Consider the following 20510-nt stretch of genomic DNA (forward strand, 5'->3'; position numbering starts at 1 on the left):
CAGGGCGTGCGCTCAAGAGCAGCCTCCTCCTCGCTCCGCAGTGGCCGCTTCTATAGCATGAATGGCTACAGAAAACAACAACTCCCTTTTTTTTTTTATACGTGCGAGATACTATAAACCAGAAAGCACCATCACATTCACATATGCCATCAGACCTCCGGGTACATATTGCACCTATAAGCGAGCACTATTTATATGCACAAGTAACTATATAGCACGTGTATTACATACAGGTACTACAATCTTACTTAAAACAACGAGCAGGTAGAGTGTTTGACGAGAAATAAACACATACCGTTCCTAACACGGAGTTCAGAACATCGACAAAGAGCCGTTTAACTTTCAATCATTTCTTCACATGACAAAAAAAGTTTTACTAATAAATTATCAACCTATCTACCCTACCTGTGCTAGAGCTTCAGGCCACGTTCATCTGCAAGGGTATTTTAAGCAAGGGTGAAGATATATTTAGAATCTGGGTTTTGGACAAACGCTTTAACAGAGGGTTTCTGCACAAAGCATTCCCTTGCAAATATGCCCAAGATTGTTCTTAAAAGTCTGGCTGGAAAATCTTTATAAACTAATACTTTGATGACACAATGCTTTTGATATACTTAAGTTACCTTCGTTCCTGCAGGATTCCCTTATTTTCCAATAAAAACATTCCTCTCTAACCAATCATCTCCGACTAAGTTCATTCCACGAAGAAAAAATATTCAGTAAAACAAAAACAACCTCAACTCGCCTTGAAATAGAAAGCCCTTAGTAAGTAACAACCTAACGACGAGCAGCGGCGGAGCTTACCTCTTCAACTGTCAAAGGCATACAGATCCGGTACTCCTTCATGAGCATATTCCTGCTGCCTCAGTGCGGACCAGCAAACTGGGAGAAAAGTGGTTGTTTCTGCACGACGATCACGACGAAAACCAATCACGGGGAGAAAAAAAAAAAAAAAAGAATCAAGCCTCCCTCTCTCTCTGTACGCGCTTGACAATGTGTCCACAAGAGAGTAATGCAACCATCCAGGAAGGCTGAGCCAGCGCGAAGAAAAACCAACACAACTGCTCCTTTCTTCCAGTTCTTCCTCCTTCAGACTGCGGTCATGGGAATTTCGCACACGCTCGCCCCGATAAACGCTACCAAGTCTCAAACCCCAACCGCTCCACAGCCGAAGACATCCGTCGGAAGTGGACGCAAACGGCAGCCTCGCAGCTGTGTCAAGACATGCCTGGGGCGGCGAAAAGAACAAACGAGCCGAAAATGTGCCTTGCACCGCAGCCGGCAGCACGTCGGGCGGCAGGAAAGATGAGATGCTGGTTTCCAAGACAAAGGATTTTTATAACGTTTCCTTCCTCGGCTGCCAAACGCGGCTCCCACCGCCCCACCGCAAGGCGGCTGCGGCCGCCGCGGCTCCCGCCGTGCTCGGGGAGGGGGGCGGCGGGCACAGCGCGGCGATCCGGCGGCCGCGGCTTCCCCGGCGCAGCCGCGGGCGCGCTGTAGCCGCGGGCGCGGAGCGGCTGCAGCGGCCCCGGCGGGGGCGCGGCTGACATCAGCGGGGCGGCAGGAAGGAGGGACGGACGGACGGACGGAGCGAAGGGGGGAGCGGGGGGGCGGCCGCCGCGGCTTGGGCGGGTTTAAACCGAAACGGCGCGGCCGGCCCGCGGACCCCGGGTCTCGCCCGGCGGTGCCCCCCGGGAAAGGGGCGCCGGCAGAAACCGCGATTTTCATTAATTCTGCCGTGAAAACTTAGCGATTTTTTGGGGGAAGTCGATTGCTCTACGTGTTGACAATGCACCTCGCAAAACATTTACAACCCGGGGTAAGAGGGGGGAGCCCTGGGGGGCCGCCGGCCAGCCCGCTCCCCTCGCCCCACAAGAGAAAGGAGAGCGTGCCCGGGGGAGACACAAGACAGGATGTGAAGGCCTCACCCATTTCCCTTTTGGTCAGCCCTCCGTTATCAGCCAGCACATTTTGCAAAACAAATAAAACTCTTTTTCCTATCAGCTATTTACTTTCAAATGCCACGCAGAAAGTTCAGTGAAAAGGTGCCTCCTTCCCAACTGAACAACAAAGCCAGAACCGATTTAGGAGGGGTTTGGTTTTGCTACTTAGAAGGAAATTGAAATTTCCTAGTCAAGTCGGGTTTTAATATGCTTGAGGTTTGTGTTTTTCGGATAATTTTAGCCATTATTAAATTACAACCTGACATGCACAGGAACCCAATTAATTCTGAAACTAGCTGAGAAACCCTAACTGTTACACAACCTCAGGTAAAGCACAAAATGTTCACACTGCTGTTTCCCCTGTCTTCCAACTGGCCAGAAAGCTTGTATCGCAGAGAAGCCCTGTGACAGTAACATGCAAATACAAGACACTGTACAGAAAACGCTAAAATACACATCTGCATTTAAATATAAATTATTTGCAAAAATGAAAGTGATGAACTCTATTTGGGACACTTAAAGATTAATTTAGGTCTACAATGAAATGTGTGTTTCATAACAAGAAAGCGCAAAAACCCCTCAGAATTTCATTGGTTCTCAATGTACATTTCAAAGCTATGTATATAATTTTTAGCCCAGAGAGGACACAGTGCCATCTCCTGGAACTAATAACATAACTTTTCCATCCCATTGCAATAATGACACAGTATTTCACATACCCTACCTTTCCAGTGATGTGCAAACACCTACACAAAGAAATGGAAAATCTGGGAGCTCTGTTAACAGTCTGGATTTTCAGCTGAAGTATGAACAATGTGGTTAATGAGACTTCTATCTCAAATCTGACAACAGCCATTTATAAATCAAAACTGTAGCTATAATTCATAACGTTGGTGGTACACGTTCCTGAAGCTTCTATGCAAAACAGGCAAAACAAGGCAATACCTGTGATATTACCTATAGATGAGAAAGAATCCAAATTCAGATTTTAAAAAATCTTCTTCAATCTTAAGTGATTTACTAGTGGTTTCATTCATTGGGAACAATCTCTCTGTCGATTTCTGCTGAAAAGCAGTGTAAAAACTTCTTGAAGCTTCCCAATTACAGGCAAATGCAAAATCAGACCTAAACTAGTTTATCCCCTGTTACACTTACAATCAACATATAGCTCTGTTTAAAACAACAAAGCACGCAGATCTGCGGAAAGTAATGTGTCAAATTCAGAAGCTATTTAAAATGGAAACCAAAATTTCTTCCCATACCTACAGCAAAACATTCTTAACTCACCCCATACTTATTGCCACAGGCACGGCTCAGTCTTGTACCGTCTGCATGTGCACACGGGGGGGAAAAAGTGACTTTAACAATATTCTTGACAAGTCTCTGCTATGACCCCTGTCCACTGTCCCAGGACACTCTACAACGTGTGCTCACCAAATGCTGTCTAGGGGACATGCTGAGAGAGAAAACTTGTAGCTCCAGATAGCCAGGAAGTTTCTGCCAAGTATGGCTGACTTAATTTTGGTTCTTTTCTGTGAATTGTCAGAAACTATTACCTCTGCCTTATGCTCTCTATGACCAGTCGTAAAAATAAGATGTCTTTCACTCATCTTTCATTTTTGACCTGGGGGGAAGAAACCCATATGTTAAGTCATGCTGAACATTAAGTCCAGATGGACTTGTGGCAGCAAAATATTGCTTCAGAATAAGAGACAGTAAAAGTTTTCAGGTATTTATTACTAAAGACATTTGAATAAGAATTTAGGGTTATTTTAGCCATTCAAGAAGTCTACATTGGAGGCAAAAGCTGCCTCCTTGTCTCCCAGCATACCCATGCAGGTAAAGGTAGGTAACAGTTACAATATGCATTAATTTTCTTCCTCCTTCACTCAATGTCTGAATCAAAATTATTGTGTATGGGAATATACTCAATTAGATTAGTATCTGACTTTTAACTTCCCTGAAATTCATCACTCCCTATCCATTGACTGTAAAATTATACTAATATTACAAGCTAAAAGAATGAGATTTTAAATTAAAAATAAATATTGAATCAATTCAATTTTTTTTTTTTAAATAGTGAAAGCTGTTAAAATTTGTAAATGGTTAGAGTTAGAACAACTCAGTTATACATGCATGTATTTCCAATACCTAGGTCAATTAATAACTAAAAAATGATTAAGGTTAATGGATAAATTCTGTTACTGGACTTTTAAAATCAAGTTTGAGTTCAAACAGAAAGTGTCTCAAAGTCCATGGTCTGTTCTGTGCTAAATGGAAAGCATGTTTTGGACACAACTGCAACACACAGCATTATAGCTTTGAATACGCTTCATTTAATTACCCGGATTTTATACCGGTGTAGCAACGCCGGTCTTAATCTCTAAATGAAAAATTCAGAATAGCTATATCAAACACCTCTTTGACACATCGTTATGTATGCAGTATAGTCATGAAGGAACAGAACACAAAACGTAGTTTCATAGCAACTCATTTTTTTCTGGCGTCTTAAATAACATCCAAAGCTAGAGGGCATTCACTGATCATTCTTTCCAAGTTGTATACTTGAAAACATGAGTGAGTTTCTCCGAATTTCTCCAGTGAATGAAACTTCTGTAGTGTATGAAATTCTGCTTTGGAATGATGGCAATCTACAACCGCAAGTGTTGCACCATCATCTCACAACAACTTATCAAACACACTGATGGTGCAACACTCTAATATCAGGATCCTTATGCTCTTAAAAACCATTGTGTGTCCTACCTTTTCCCCACCTCTCCAGCAATGCAAGATGATTAAATAACTCGAAGCTGGAACGTGAGATACGTGAAAATCACCACAGTGAAGCCACCAGCTCCCGCACCCGAGTCCTCCACTGCAGCCACGCGTGGCCCAGCCTGCCACATCGGCACGGCACAGTTCTCTCAAAACGGGGGTAAACAGCATAAATCCTCCCGACTCACCACCCCCCACCCTGCGGCCACATCAAGGTCTCGAACGCACAAGCTACGAGCAACACCGTGGCTGTGACAACTGTGCGGAAAACCCGTGTCCCTGCTGAGGAAGGAGGGCGCGGGGCAACCAAGGGCCGCGACCGGACCCCGTGAGGAACCACCATCCCGCCTGTGGCGCCACGCTCCCCTGTGCTGGGGTCCCCCTCAGCCCGGGGCACGGCTCCGAGGGAGCCAGGCCGGGGCTGGGCGGCGGGAGCGGCGGCGGGAGCGGCGGCGGGAGCAGCGCCGGGGCAGCGCAGAGGCCGGGCCGCGGCGCCGGCGGAGCGCGGAAGGGGCCGCTCCCCGCAGAGCCGGCGCCGCCCCTCGCCCCGCCCCGCCCCGGGTCCTGAGGGGCCGGGGTGGCTGCGGCGGCGCCTGTTTGGCGCAGCGCGGGGCCCTTCGGCGGGGCTGCCCCGGCCGCGCCTGCGCGCAGGGCCTGGCTGCTTCCGGTGTGTGTTCGCGGGGGGACGCGGAGCGGAGCCGGGGAGATGGCGGAGGGCGGCGCGGAGCGGGCCGACGGCCGTATCGTGAAAATGGAGGTGGATTACAGCGCGACGGTGGACCAGCGGCTGCCCGAGTGCGAGCGGCTGGCGCAGGTGAGGGGAGGGGGGAAGGCCGGCGGTGCGGATGGGCTGAGTCATGGCGTGGGGCGCGCTAGGCCGCGCTCGGGGAGGCGGCCCGGTGGCGGGGGGACGTGCGGCGCGACGTGCAGCCGCCTCTTGTCACCCGATCCGGTGCGGAGGGGTCCGGGGCTCGGGCCCTCCCGTGCCGTGTTGGGGAAGTGGAGAAGCAGGGACTGCTCGACCATTTCAGTGGCAGTGTGTGGGAGCCGGGGCAGGAGGGCGGTGAGGGAGACGAGAGGAGATGTCACGGTGCAGCCCCGCTGGCGAGGGGATAGGAAGGTCCGAGTCCTCCAAAAGGGACGTGGCTTTTACCTGGTGCCACTTTCCGCGGACAGTGCGGCTGGGCAGACGCCTGGGCAGGTGTTTGTGCATCCTAGGACCACTCTGCGTCAAAGCTGCCTTCGTGTAATTGGTTCTGTGTCAGGTTAGAGAGGCAGCGCTTCGCATCCTTCTAACTCGGTTATGTACGTGCCCCAAGAACGGGAATGGAGGGCCAGAGCCATGGCAGGCTGATAGGGCGCCTGGCATCTGCTGAGCAAACACGTACGTGCACCCAGCCATAGGTGACCACGGAATGGCTCGCTGATGGGATCGTATTGGTAATCATGCGCATGGTGTATCTTAAGGTTTCTTTCATGGGCTTGTTCTGTAGCGTAGAGATTCTTGTGCATCTCAGACCTCGGAACAGACAGATTGGATTTGCTGTTATGTCCTTTCCCAGTAAGATGGCATCTGATTCTTGACGTGCTGCAAATGCCCCGCTTGGTCCACATGTCTCACTGTGGTAGACATGTTGTAATATAAAGCATATTGTAGAATTCTGAAGGCAGTAGCCTTAAGATAAGTAAACTGCATCTTACAGTATTTTAAGACTGTATTGTATGGAGAGTAGGCACAGGTGTTTTATCCCAGACACAGCTTTATGTAGGTATGGGCATCACAACCATGTGTCGTTGCTGTGTAACATGTAAACTTGTGGCAGTAAGAGCCCATCCTTGACAAACCATTATAGTGTAAAAGATTTCACTAGGGTACGTACGTTTTAAAAACAAATTTAATTTTCTCTTTTGTTAGCAGTTTCTAATCATTTTTTTTGCAGTCCCACAGTTGCCATGAGCTGTTACAAATTCTCCCACGTTAACCTTTTTTTTTACAAGATATTTGCTAGCCATTACAATTTAGGACTAAAAGTACATTGTGGTATCTTTAACTCATCTAGACAAAGGCAAATAAAGTTCTCAAAGCTTAAAAAGCAGGACTATTATAATTCCATGATTAAAGCATGTAGTTTATGCTTTCTATAGCATGCTCTAATTAAAATATGATGAATGTGGATGAAAGTAATAGTAAAACAATTTTTTGGCCAAGGTATCTAAATGCATATCTGTTCTCACTTAAAGTGTTGTTTTGGCTAGGGAAGAAATCAGTCTTCCATCTAGCTCAATGAGTGTGAGCTAACCAAACCTGTCTGAAACTTGCTAGGTTTCTCGCACTAGACAGACAATTTATAGCATATATGGGGCAAAAATGCACCTAGTACTTTTCCAGTTTAATCTGCATATAGAACCATATATTTAAAGTTAGTGCTATATATGTTTCCTTTCTTAAGAAAAAAAATACTTAAAAATGAGTGTACAGGCTATTTATGTTTTTTACTTACATGAGAATTAGAACTCTTCTCAATTTAAACTGAATTGTGTTTTTCACTCCTGGTGATAATTCTTTGCCTATCACATTAGGAAGGAAGATTGCAAGAAGTAATTGAAAACCTTCTCTCCTTGGAAAAACAAACACGAACGGTAAGTACCATATGGTGTGCAACATTTATGGTGGTTTGCCCTACACACCCCCATTTCACTGCATTAAAGTCGTGAAAGGAACTGGAGTATCAGTCTCTTTTGTTGTTCTTTTCTTTAAAGAGAAAACCAGTGAGGCTAGATATATTTTTTTTTTTCCCCTTTGTATAACAGAAGTGTAAGTTGACAGAGGTCTGCAGGTTGTTTATCGCATCACTAATATGCTGTTTGTTTGTTACAGGCATCTGACATGGTCTCCACATCCCGTATCTTAGTTGCTATAGTGAAAATGTGTTACGAAGCTAAAGACTGGGATGCTCTTAATGAAAATATTATTCTTCTATCAAAGAGAAGAAGTCAGTTAAAACAGGTGAATTTAATCCTTTGAAACAAAAATTAAAATTGTGTTTGGACCTGTGTTACGTATCCGATTCCCCCGTGTGTGTAGGGACTTCCTGACCTTCTATACCACTGATATATGCCTGAATATATTGTAATTAGCTTCTGTTGACATTTTCTGGTAGACATGTGAAAGCCAGTAATAAAGCTGATATTTGGAATTAGTCTTACCTTCACCTTGTGCCTGAGCCCTGTGTGGTCCAGCTTCCCATTCTTGGCAACACAGCTGTGACTTTTCTGCTTTTAGATGGTATTTCATCTCTACTCTCTTCCATAGTCTGCATTGTAAACATATTCTTAATTTTTGATGTTCATGTGAGGTGTACATTAAACAGTTACTGCAGTTGATTGTGATCAAACACGGTATATGCTTTACATGCTTGCTTTTGAAACTCATATTCTGGAATTCAGTTCTGTTGGAGAAATTGGCTATCAGGACAGCTGAAAGCACTTGCATTTAAGAAGGTACAAAGTTTATTGCACTGTGTGTTTAGTTTGAATTAATTAGAAGTCAGCAACAGGTAATTTAAATGGCATCATTGCTTTAGGAAGAAAAAAGTTACCTACTTTTTCATGTGCAGAAACATTAGGAGTTTGTGTACAGGTAGAGTACTGTTTAGTTCCCTAACTTACACAAACTGTGGCTGAAGAGTTGGGTCATTTCAGCTGAGTTTGCTTATGAAAGAAGTTTCTAGAAGTTACATTCTGCTTTTTTATTCCCAGAAGTAGGCGTTTTATATTTATATATTTTATATAAAAATATATTTATATTTATATATTTTCTAATTGTAACAGCTTTGTCAGTGTTGTTAGAAGAACATATTGCAATACCTGTGCTGGCCAGTGAAGGATGCTGTTATTAGTGCCTGTGTGGGAATATGCAGAGATGGAAAAGCATCAGTCAGAAATAATCACCCCTCTTCCTTCCCTTCCTGAAAAATCTACAGGTGCCCTAAAGAGATGGGCTAGCACACACATGTAAGAGAAGATGAACCTTCCCTTTAGCCATGCAGGTTTTAGGGCAAACAACTAAGTTTTGTCAGTCCATGTGGGAATTGTGTTGACTTGGCAGAAGAGGAATACTACTTTTCAAGGGAGAACCTCATGGGATGAATTATTTTGAGTATCATTGGAAAAACTGAGATGAAAGAAATGACAGAACAGCATCACATTTGACTTCTAGTATCAGTCGCTAGCATTATTTTACACTTTTATGAATCTTGCATATATCTGTATATATGCGTATTTATTGAAATGAGTCTCTAGTTTGATATGAAACTACTGAATACTTATCTCTGAGTGTTATAGTTTGAATGCATTTGCGAAATCTAAAAACACAGTATGTTTTTCTTTTCTGTTATTGTACTAGGCAGTTGCTAAAATGGTCCAGCAGTGCTGCACTTACGTTGAAGACATCACAGACTTACCAGTCAAACTGCGCTTAATTGACACGTTGCGTATGGTTACAGAAGGAAAAGTAAGATTTTGTTTTAAGACTGAATGTCTAAAAGGTAGAATAAAAATGTTCACCTTCTTTAAAAACATAGCTTCTTAACGCTGTTTTTTAATCTTGTTCAAGTAAGAGCAGAAGTAATTTTTAAATTAACCTGAGAAGCCAAGTAGTGTGTTTCTTCACAAAAGACTGCAAATATTTTCCAGATTTTGTATTTAAAATAATTTGCTGAAACACTGGTCATGTTTCCATGATGCAGCTATTTGGATGTATTATTAATATAATTAATAATACATTTCAGAGTTCTAAAATGCCTTTTATTTTTCTTTTTTTTAAATGTTATATATTTGAATTTGTTAGAGAAATGGGGAGGTTTAGTTTAATTTCTCCTGCACTTAGCAAGGTGTTACATACAGTTATAGTAACCAGAAGGTGAACTAAAGCATCATACCAAGTTAATTGTTTACATAACATTACTTTTCTTTAACAAAATAAACAATTCTGGATTAAGGCGAATTTGTATTAATGTTACAGCTCTTTTCAACATTAGTCTAAATTGTTAGTAATCAAATATTGTTGATTTATGGCTGGTTAGGAGTGAGTGAAATAATGCAAACAGTAGTATTTAGTACATACTAACCATTAAAGTCTTCACTTCATATTTGTTTCAATATATTTTAGCAGACAAAGTATCTAATATCACAGTGCACATCCTTTTATGCTGAAAGAACGGTAGATGACTTTAGATGACATTTTTTAGATTAATTTAGTCCAAATACTTCTGGTGTGTCAACTATCCATCATATTTTATCTGTGTACGCTGTGGATAGTGTCAGTCTGTGTCTTTGTGGGGGTTGTGGTCTTAGAGTTTGCACTCTTTAGAAAACGCCAGTGTTTATAAACTACTGCTTCTGATTTCAGATATATGTGGAAATTGAACGTGCTCGCCTGACAAAGACGCTTGCAACAATAAAAGAACAGAATGGTGAAGTGAAAGAGGCTGCCTCTATTCTGCAAGAATTGCAGGTAACATGCCTTGTAACTCAAAATTGAGTCAGCGATAAAAAAATTAATTCTGACTGCTCTTAGATTATTGTTTAGAAACTTAGGTACACCTTGCAGAAATGCCTGGAATGAACTTAACTGTTATTAGTGAAAGTAATTCAGTTTTAACTGCTTTCATTACTCCCATGGTTAGGCTACATAGATTATTTCCCATTTGGAAAACAGATTCCAATTCTCTAGGGATTCTTCCAGTGTACGTGGAGGCTGTATTTTAAAACTGAATAATCTTTCTCCATTTTCACTTGCTCTGGAATAGCTGTTTTTTCTGTTGTTTTCTTTTATTTTTCCCCTCTGTCAACTTCCTGCTCTCCTTGCACAGTTAAGATTTCACTTGATTTGACTTTGACAGTGTTAAATAGCTGCATTTTCGTTTTAGGTGGAAACCTATGGTTCAATGGAAAAGAAAGAACGTGTAGAATTTATCTTGGAGCAGATGAGACTCTGTCTAGCTGTAAAAGACTATATTCGGACTCAAATTATCAGCAAAAAAATTAATACAAAATTTTTTCAAGAAGAAAACACGGAAGTAAGTCACTGGAGGATTTCTCTCTTTCGCTCTCCCCCCTTGTCCCAGTTTTAATCTGACATGCCTCTCCTCAGTCCCAAGTGTATTTGAATCCCTGTTTTCTGGGATCCACTTGGATTTCATTTACATGATTCACGGAGCTGTACTGATTTGAGTATTTGATACTGTTTCAGAAACTAAAGTTGAAATACTACAACTTAATGATCCAGCTGGATCAACATGAAGGCTCCTACCTCTCCATCTGTAAGCACTACAGAGCCATTTATGATACTCCATGTATCCAGGCTGAAAGTGAAAAGTGGCAGCAGGTAAAAAACCATTACATACAAAATGTCTGTATTTTCATGTGGCAAATACTCGTTTCATTACCAGATCAATTTACAGCAGATTAAATAGCTCATCAGTCTGTTGTTCTTAGTGTTTTTTAATGGCTATATTAACAAATTGGTTAGTTGAAGACAGATATAATAAAGTTGATTTCAAATGCATATTTATAACTCACATCTTCATTATATGGTCTTTGAAATCTTAAGAATGTCTCGTCTGTTTTATACAAGTGCAGAAATTAGAAACAGCTGTGCAAGTGTGGTCTAAACGATACTGTTGTGCATGCAGTACAGATGTTACGTATTTGAAAAGAATTTTTTTTCATGTATTTAAATACTAGAATTTTGGTTAACCTGAATCAATTTAAATGTAGCATTGTGCATGAGGGTTCATTTCTGTAAGATGACATCAGTTTCACTTTTAACTTAATATGCTGGGCTTAAGCCTTTTACATGTTAAACTCAAAGCTCTGTAAGCAGTGTTTTCAATTCCTCTGTTTAATTATGGGGAAAAAAAGCACACTCTTTCTTCTTAAACAGGCACTGAAGAGCGTTGTTCTTTATGTTATTCTTTCACCTTATGACAATGAACAATCTGACTTGGTGCACAGAATTAGTAGTGACAAAAAGTTAGAAGAAATCCCAAAGTATAAGTAAGTATTCTTTCTAATAATTCTTATGTTAAAAAACGTGTCTCTCGGACTAGCTGTGCAAGTGAAATCTGTTTACGCTGAGTCTGCTGTAAGCATCTCAGTGAAAAATACTGCAAAATTTTCATGACTCTGCAAGTTCTACATTAAAATAAATATCCCTTTATAAAAATAAAGATATTTATTAGAAACAGAGTCTGACTTGAGCTGCCCCCTGATAGCGTGAAGTATTAAGAGTACTACATTCATGAAGAACAATGAAGATTAATGGTAATAACATTAAAACATTTCAGAGTGTTTCTTTGATCTAATTAAGTATGAAATGAGCCTTATTAATACAGGATTGTAAATCAACTTTACTGAACCATTTAGAGACCTCCTAAAACTATTTACCACCATGGAATTGATGCGATGGACTGCCCTAGTTGAGGAATATGGGAAAGAATTGAGAGAAGGATCCCTTGACAGTCCTGCAACAGATGTTTTTGGCTGTACAGAAGAAGGTGAAAAGAGATGGAAAGATTTAAAGAATAGAGTTGTGGAACATGTAAGTATGGCTATGTTTAAGCATTAGCTATGTGCTCAGTGCCTCAACTAGAAAAGCTTTTTGCCTGCCATATTTTAGTTACAAAACCAAAGTATATAGTAAAGCAGCAGATAAGTTGCCTTTTCCATTGTGTTACATTTTCAGCATTTTATTTACTCCTGTCTTTATTATAGATAGGTATTTGGTACAGTTACCAGAAAAAGAGAGCATATTGCACTCAAATTCTGAGATTAGCATTCGCATTTCAATAGAGCAGAAAGTTGAAAGTCTTGCTTTGTATTTTCACAGTTAGTTTATTTCATTACTGACTAATTTTTCATTTAGAGACTTTATAGGTTTTATGAGCAAAAGAACTGTTCACAACTTCCTTGTGTACCTTATGCTGGACTGCTGTTAGAGCACTACAGCTCCTGCAGCCTGCTTCAATTATTTTTTGCATATAACCCTCTACTCTGAACACTTTTTTTTCCAGAATATTAGAATAATGGCTAAATATTACACCAGAATTACCATGAAGAGAATGGCACAGCTCCTGGATCTGTCCGTTGATGTAAGTGTTGCTTTGCTTATCCATCTTTCATAAAGGGAGTGGAAGTGTATGTGTGCATGTGTTTGTGACAAAAATGTAAGTATTCAACAGGGTAGTGTTCTCTTGGAATTTGAATTCTCTTTTTAGCTTAAAAAGCTCTGTAAGTGATGCCATGGATCGTCATTGCATCGTTTTACAGGCAATGCAGAAAGACGTGGCGTTCTCCAAATTCTCAGGGTTTATACTTGTGTGTTACAGTATCTGCTGTTGTATCTCTATATATCTGTCTTGGTATTATCCTCGTAGCTCTCCTGGCTTCATCCTTAGTCTGATTCCTGTTTGTGTTACCACTGCTTTCCAGCTCTTACAGGAAGAACAAAGTGTGCGATAGCGACAGACTGGGGGCATTAACTGAACTTTAGTTCACTGGGTTCTTTTCACATGAGAAGTAGTGTAAAAGTCTGTTGGGAGTAACAGTATCAGTCCGAGTATCTGTTGCTTTACTAGTCAATATGAAGACGTGAGTGTATTTTCATGCCTTTATGGGTGTTAGAAAATGTTTTTTAATCCAGGCAGAACTCAAGTTCATGATGCATGTGTCCATAAGGCAAAAGCTGCTCTTCAAAAATTAATTTATATTCAAGGTCTCATTTAAATGCTGGGGCATCTTGTCTTGTGTTTGAGTGTTAAAACAATGTTTTATCAATGGTAAATCAATGGGTCATTAAAACTGACAGAAGATAATCAGGTTTTTCACCTTTAAACGTCCCTGTTTATAGATGGTTGTACTTTGGGAACATGGGGTGGAGTAGTCTTCCTGTCATCCCCCTTTGTGTTTTCAAGAGCTTTCCAAAGAGATTCATAGATCATGGCATATTGGTATTTTGAGTGCAAATGAAGAGCTTTGTCCTACTGCTTTTAATTAAATCTGCTCTTCTCCACAAACTCGGAATAAACCTTCTTTGACAGTGGTCAGTAACTCACATGGATTTTCCTATGCCTTGCTCATCAGACGGTTTGTTCTGCTCTCTGTGTAGCCAAGTATTCCAAAGCGTAGAGTGTGGTACATTAAGTTTTTAATTTCGCAAAAGATAATCAGATATAGGGAAAAAAAAAAGTCTTTTAATAGCTCATCCTAGTATCTTGCAGTGTCAATGTGTGTAACATTAAAGTATTGTGTGTTTTTTTTAAGAATATTACTACAGCTATATTTCTGTTAAGTATAAAGAAAATCTTGTTCCCTGTGCTTTAATGCTGTTTGGGAGGAATTCTGGTGTTTTGTAGGTAAAAATGCTATTTTCTTGACTTAGTGCTGTTTGTCTTTACAGGAATCGGAGGAGTTCCTGTCTAACCTAGTAGTTAATAAGACCATCTTTGCTAAAGTAGACAGGCTGGCAGGAATTATCAATTTTCAGAGGCCTAAGGACCCAAACAATATACTCAATGACTGGTCTCACAAGCTCAACTCACTAATGGCCCTAGTTAACAAAACCACACATCTCATTGCCAAAGAGGAGATGATACATAATCTGCAGTAAGGTGCCTCAGTAATCTCAGTGCTTTTAAAGAAGGCATTAAATCTTCATAAGAGAGACTATTATTACAGTGTGTATATGGTTTGTTTTCTCCCTGTCAAGCCTTCCTGGTTTAAAATTTAGAACATAATTCTGAAATTCCTGTTGACAATTAAGTTCCCTTGATTATTCATTCAGTTGTTAAATGTTTTTGCTACAATTGGTGAAATAACATAATAAAACTGTATTGCCTGTATAATAGTAGTCTTGTGATTTCTTCTTTTCCATGTATACCTTTATCTGTCTAACACATCTGTGGTTATTTCATTACAGGACTGTTTTTGAGGCTGTGAGTGAGAGATGTAAATAATAAAGTCCTAGGGTTTTACAGTAGCATGTATTGAGGTAACTTATAATAATATTGTAATGTTATGTCAAGATGTTGACAACTGTTTGAACAAAATTGTGGATGTTCAAGAATAATGCTGTTTCTTGTGATTTGGGACTACAGATAGACTTTATTAATTAATTCTGAACTGACTGAGAAATCTACCTAAATCTTGTCTGCTTGTGCAAGTCACTAATTTTCAGTGTTTCACTGTTAGTTTGTAACAGCTACAATAGTAATTATACAATTAGCTAAGATAGTATTTCAAAGCTGCTGCTTCCTATAATCAAATGTGTTCTATTCAGACAGGATAATGCCCTATTACTTGCTCTAACCTACTTGTAATAGAAGGAAGCTGTAGACTTTTCCCCATGTCCCTGTTCTGTTTTTTTAAGAAAGTAAAACAGTAGTACAAATAGTATAATAAGAATCAATGGAACTTTTACTGAATTTGCTCTGGTTGTGCTGTTTTTTTTTTTTAATGCTAGCCATAACTAACTATTCTGTTCGTAATTAATTAGGTAGAAACTATAGTTGTAAACGATGTATTGTGATGTATATAAATTCTGTCTCTTTAAAAGCACACTGAACTTCATTCAAACTAACACTTAGCACAGGTAATTATCATATGAATACACAGTAAGTCAGGAAACTTCAGCCAGTGATTTTTGAGTGAGGGAAGTCTATGAAGGGACAGGAAAAGACGGAAGCTTCAAAGCAGTGTTTTGTAGACTTTGGATGTAGTTTAAGGGAAACTTAGAAATGTGATTTTGGAGGCAAGTAACTATCAAGCCATGCTAATCTAGCTGACTGCGTGTGAGCAACAGAAAATCAGCTGAACTATCAGCGAGGGAAGGGAGAAACAGGGGCAGACTGTTTAGAATGCATAGAATGCTTACTATCTAACTCCCTAAATTGTATTACAATCCAAATTGTATGAACTGTGTAAAATCTTGTCACAGCCACGTCTGAGGATGGGATGTACTGGTCTTTGCAAGGCTAGCCTTACTAGCATAAGCAAAACCGGTTGCTGCTGATAGTGAACAAAGTAATTTACGTCAGTTTTGACCTTGTCGACTGAAAAAAAACCCCAACCAGTCCTCTGGAAACTGAGGCAAGTGGTATCAGGAAAGGGAACAATGGGTCATCAGGGGAAGTGAGAATGTGCATCTCCTTGTTCTTATCGCAAACCTTTTTACTCCATTTGCAAATCTGGTCTGCAATCTTCGACATTTAAGCTTATGGATTCTGTGACACTGCTACCAGATGAGAAACACTGGACCTGCTTCCCCAGCCAACCCTTTTTTCCTTTTTATCTAGAGGGGAATGGTTCAGTTCAGTGGTTCCCTGGCCCTACTTTCTGGGGTTCTTGTGGATCCTACTCCCTCTCTGGCCTAGCTGTGTATCCCTCCCTGCTGCCTTTGCATTTAGAATGTGAGTTTGTTGAAGAGAGGCAGTGGTTTGTTGGAGAGAAGTAGTGGTTTATCTCCCCTCACAACTACCTTTTGCTGTCAGTGTTGGAAAGAACATGGAAGCACTCTTTCAACAGTCCAGGTATCTCCTTAAAACTCAAATCAGAAGGATTATGAAGGTTCACTTTCATACTCTGTATTTATACCAAGGATCCACATTGATCAAGTTTTTCTGCCTTTTAGTCTGAAACAGATTTTTCTCCTGAGTTTACTTACAAAACCTTTGTCTTGGTTTGCAACAAGGGAAATCCCCTACCTAACTCTATCCTCAGAGTTACACCTCTTGGGTACCTTGTATTTGGTGTGAGAAGCAGGAATCCCTCAGGATTTGCCTCCTCACACATCACAAAGTTAGAGGAGTTTTAAAACAAAATTGTAGAATTACCAGGCTATAAGGTAAGCCCAAGCAAGTGGAAAAGAATCTATTCATTTAGCCTGGAGATTTTTAATTTGTTTTGTTGGTAGACTACTACTATTAATGAAAATGAAACCTGTGTATCTTGAGTTTCTCTGGGAAAGGTTGCCATGTTGAGGTTGCTAGGAAAAAAGACAAGCTGTAAACTTTTGGTGTTAGTTCATCTCAAGAATGCAGATATACATCAGATACAACTCCTCCATGAGCAAGTTAAAGGTCAAAATAAAGACATGCTGCCTTCTTAGAAAAAAATGCACTGAGATTGAAGATCTTTCATCTTGACAATGTGGGATCAAATTATCGCATTGATCTGAACTTTCTAGTTCCTATCTCAATGTACCCTCAACATCCCCTTACTGCTGTTTGCTTGTCAACATTCTCATTTTGTAGATCAAAGGAAAAATGGGCTAGAATTAGTTTGAATGTTACTTGCTCTAGAAGTTTTATGTGTTTTAAAGAGTCCACGCGGAAGAAATATTATCCTTGGATAATTGTGAAGTAAGATTAAAGTTGAGATTGTGTGTTCATTAGAGGGCTCTGGAGGTATTCCAGGGGAATTTTCATGCTGGAAAATCAAAACTTGCTACTCTTCGGCCTAATAATCAGACATTAATGGCTGCCTTAGTAAGATTAAGAATTACTGTTGCTATCTAACCTCAGGTCTACCACTGACTTGTTTGTAGCAACTTCTGTAAGTTTCCCATGATTGCTGCTTCTGAGGGAGTTCAAAAATTTATAAATGTCCAGTGTGCTTGGACAATAAAAACACTGCTGCTATTACTGCAATCAGTCTGGAACTTCTGTTGAGAAAGGCCAACTGTTGTTTTGTTTCTCAGAGGTGAAAACTGCTCAAGATGGCTGCTGGGATGTTAGGCTGCAGGGTCAGGGAGGCAATTTGTTGCTGAATATATTCTATTATGTGTTTATTACTTTTTGCACATTAATGATTTTTCCTGTATTCTGAAGTTAGATGCTCAATCATGAGTGGAGCTGATTGAAAATCAAGTTTTCTGTATTGGAATTCAAGAAATCCCAGTTCCCAGAAACAGGAGTGAACTTTATCACAGAATGAAAATTGATATTCTGAATTTCTTGTGAAAGCAAAAGTCTGAGGAGAAAAGAAAAAAAGCAGCAGCATAAGTTTGAAATAATTAAAATTGTTTTGAAAATGTAGAAACCAAGCTATAGCTGTGATAGCAAGTGTGCAGCTCATGGATGAGCCAGGACTCTAGGGCTTTTCATCTACCAGCTCTCCCTTAGCCCCGAAGCAAGTGAGGGTTTCACTGTTCCCAACTCGTCCAGAATCTGTGCCACACCTTTCAGATCTTCACTTCATGGCAGGGAGCCTAGCAGCCCTGAGTGGCCCCAGGTTTTCAAACTCCTGTTTTTTGGCAAGAAGCCTAGATTCTCCAAGGACCTGGGCATGGCTCCTAGCTTCACAGAATAGGGAGAAGCCCTGTGAACAGTTGTAACTTACAGAATCCTGACTTAAGGGTAGGGAGACTGGATGTGTTAGTGCCTCCTGTACAGGGCTTCCTTGCAGTTACAGTCCCTGGGAGGCTGGGCTTCATAAACTTTGAGCAGGAAATTGCAGTTTTCAGGCCTGAAAGTTTTTGAAATCTTAAGTGTGAAAGTGTAATTGAATTTGGTATTGCTGCATTCATGGGAGGGTTTTGTTTTTGTTTTAAATCTTACCACTATAACAAGTCCCTAGAAATATCACTGTTAGGCTTTTGAGGATCTGAGTTGTCGAGTCTCATGATGCTGAGCAGAGAGTCATTGTTTTTGTTCCCATCTCATGCCTCCCCATTGTGCCTTTGGCATTTTTTACACTTGCAATATATACTGTTGCTTTTCTTCTGCTCCCAGACTCAGTGTGACCAGCTGCTCCTAGTCTTGGGCAGAAGCCTGGTACTGTGAGCTCTCCTCTTGTCATGAAATCCTACTCGTGAGCATAGCACGTGGGGATTCCAGGAATTTAGGAAGTCTGAGCAATTCTGAAAATGCAAGCAGGCAGTCAGCTCATAACACGTCTGTTTCTGTGTCTAGCCCAGTGCTGAGTGAGGACCTGGCTTGTCAGCTCAGCTTGTAGAGGTGTGAATGATATGTTTGATTCCAGGGGTTGGAAGCCAAAATTGCAGCTTCCACTGGGGTAATACGCATCAAGGAGAGAGAGAGAGACATTTCATGGAGTCCCTCCCACAGTAGCAGCTGATATTATAAGCTTATTTCCTTAAATTATCCTTTAATACTATACTGAAACATGTCAATAAAAGCCATAAGAAGTCTCTTTCTTCCCATGTAATGTATAACCAGTTGCTAGTGGCATACTCTGCCTTCTGTGCTGTTACAACAGAAGTGGCTCTGAAGCTGAAGTTTAGTTATATTAAGGCCCTTTGGATTTGGAATCTCATCCTTTAGGCCAGCTGCTGTACAATTTGCACTTTAAGCAGAATTTCCAAGGTTAATGAGTGTGTGGAGCCCAAATTTCTTTTGGACCAACAGTCCTCATCCTTCTATCTGGTTAAAAAGACTATGAAAGAGCTTGGAGGGGGCACCACATGGAAATAATAGAGTTATTCCAATCTTGCAGGCTCAGTGGCAGTACTTCAACAAAATAGTGCTTGGCAGCCAATCCCATCTCAGAGCTGCTGGCTCCTTCTGTAGCCTCTGGCATGTCCACATAGGGTTTCTGCAATACAATTAACCAGTCTACAAAACAGAGTAAAACCCATTTCATGTGGGGGCTAAGAGGTTTAATTTAAGTAAGATCATAAAAAGCAGTGGGTGTAAGGGCACAGTCTCCATATTGTGTTTTATACACAGCACTTTCTGAGATGGGGGATTTCCCTGCTTGCCATAAGTCTTTCCCCAGCTCCTTTTTGGGCTGTTTCTACAGTGCAGAGTTGCCTCTTTTCACAGCAGTCTTTGCCTTTCAGTACTTTCAATCTAGGAACTTTAAAACAACAGAGACAGATAGCAATAAAAATGGTGTCTGTCATTAAACTAATCCTTCCTCATATAACTCAGTCACTAGCCACACAATTTTTTTCCTAGCACCGTATAAACACTTGTCAGAACAAATGGACTCAAAAGTTAATGACAGCTTATGTTGAAAATAAACCCAGCAAATTTGCCTCACCCCAAACTGAACTCCAGAGCATATATACATATTTTTAGATATATAATACACACATATAAAACTGATCCTATTTTCCAGTGCTTTTTAGAAAAATATTTAAAGAAAACCTTCCTTGCATTTTGTAACAAAAACTTACCAGTAATACAAAAGCTCACTAGGAACCAAACACGACCAACCTCCAAAATTAAACGACTAATTCCATTTCAACAACCTGGACTGAATGAGACACAAAGATACCCAGATCCTAACCAAGAGTTTCACCTTTACCCGATTCCCCATAACTGCAGGGGGGGACCAGCGGAGGTGGCCTACAGCCGGCTCCACAGGAGGGGTTTTGTCCTCCCGAAATGGCGTCTCCTGGGTTGAGGCTGGGACCAACCACCCTCCCCTCTGGCGTGGCCTCTGGTAGGGCACCGAAACAGTTAACTACAGTCCCACTGTATTTATAAAGTTGAATTAAGAAGTGGACTGATTTAAGTCTGGGGCTGCAAATGCAAAGGATTTCTTTAAATTTATTTCCTTCTGCATTTACATTTTTGCAAGGAGCTCTCTTTATAAATGCATTACTGATGAATATTGAAAATATTCTTGGGCACAAGTATCTTCTTGCAGTGGCAATGCATCAGAGGCTTGGCTGGTGGTTATTCTTCAAAGAGTTAGGAGGCGTTAAATGTAAATTTAAATATAAATGTATTTAGGAAAATCCAATAATAAAATGATCTGGATCTT

The 20510-nt window shown here is 40.8% G+C and overlaps 2 protein-coding genes across 3 annotated transcripts in view; one reads left to right on the forward strand and one right to left on the reverse strand.

Moving 5' to 3' along the window:
- PITPNC1 (phosphatidylinositol transfer protein cytoplasmic 1) overlaps positions 1-1509 on the reverse strand; it is an 85112-nt gene extending 83603 nt beyond the window's left edge. The window contains exon 1 of the mRNA XM_074922451.1: positions 805-1509. Within this exon, the coding sequence (XP_074778552.1) occupies positions 805-852 (48 nt within the window). The 5' untranslated portion in view covers positions 853-1509. The remainder of the gene's footprint in view (positions 1-804) is intronic.
- A 3848-nt stretch (positions 1510-5357) lies between these two features.
- Positions 5358-14623, forward strand: PSMD12 (proteasome 26S subunit, non-ATPase 12). Of its 2 annotated transcripts, XM_074921784.1 has the most exons (11): positions 5359-5532; positions 7299-7358; positions 7597-7725; positions 9124-9231; positions 10129-10233; positions 10649-10798; positions 10972-11106; positions 11665-11777; positions 12147-12321; positions 12794-12871; positions 14179-14623. In XM_074921784.1, exons 1-11 carry the CDS (start codon positions 5425-5427, stop codon positions 14386-14388), a joined length of 1371 nt encoding a protein of 456 aa, XP_074777885.1. In that variant the 5' UTR covers positions 5359-5424; the 3' UTR covers positions 14389-14623. The 2 variants fall into 2 exon arrangements, with proteins under 2 accessions (XP_074777886.1, XP_074777885.1); XM_074921785.1 differs by lacking the exon at positions 7299-7358 and having other exon boundaries at positions 5358-5532.
- Positions 14624-20510: the final 5887 nt, after the last annotated feature.

This window comes from Athene noctua, chromosome 18 (genome assembly GCF_965140245.1).
Source record: "Athene noctua chromosome 18, bAthNoc1.hap1.1, whole genome shotgun sequence".
Lineage (NCBI taxonomy): Eukaryota > Metazoa > Chordata > Aves > Strigiformes > Strigidae > Athene > Athene noctua.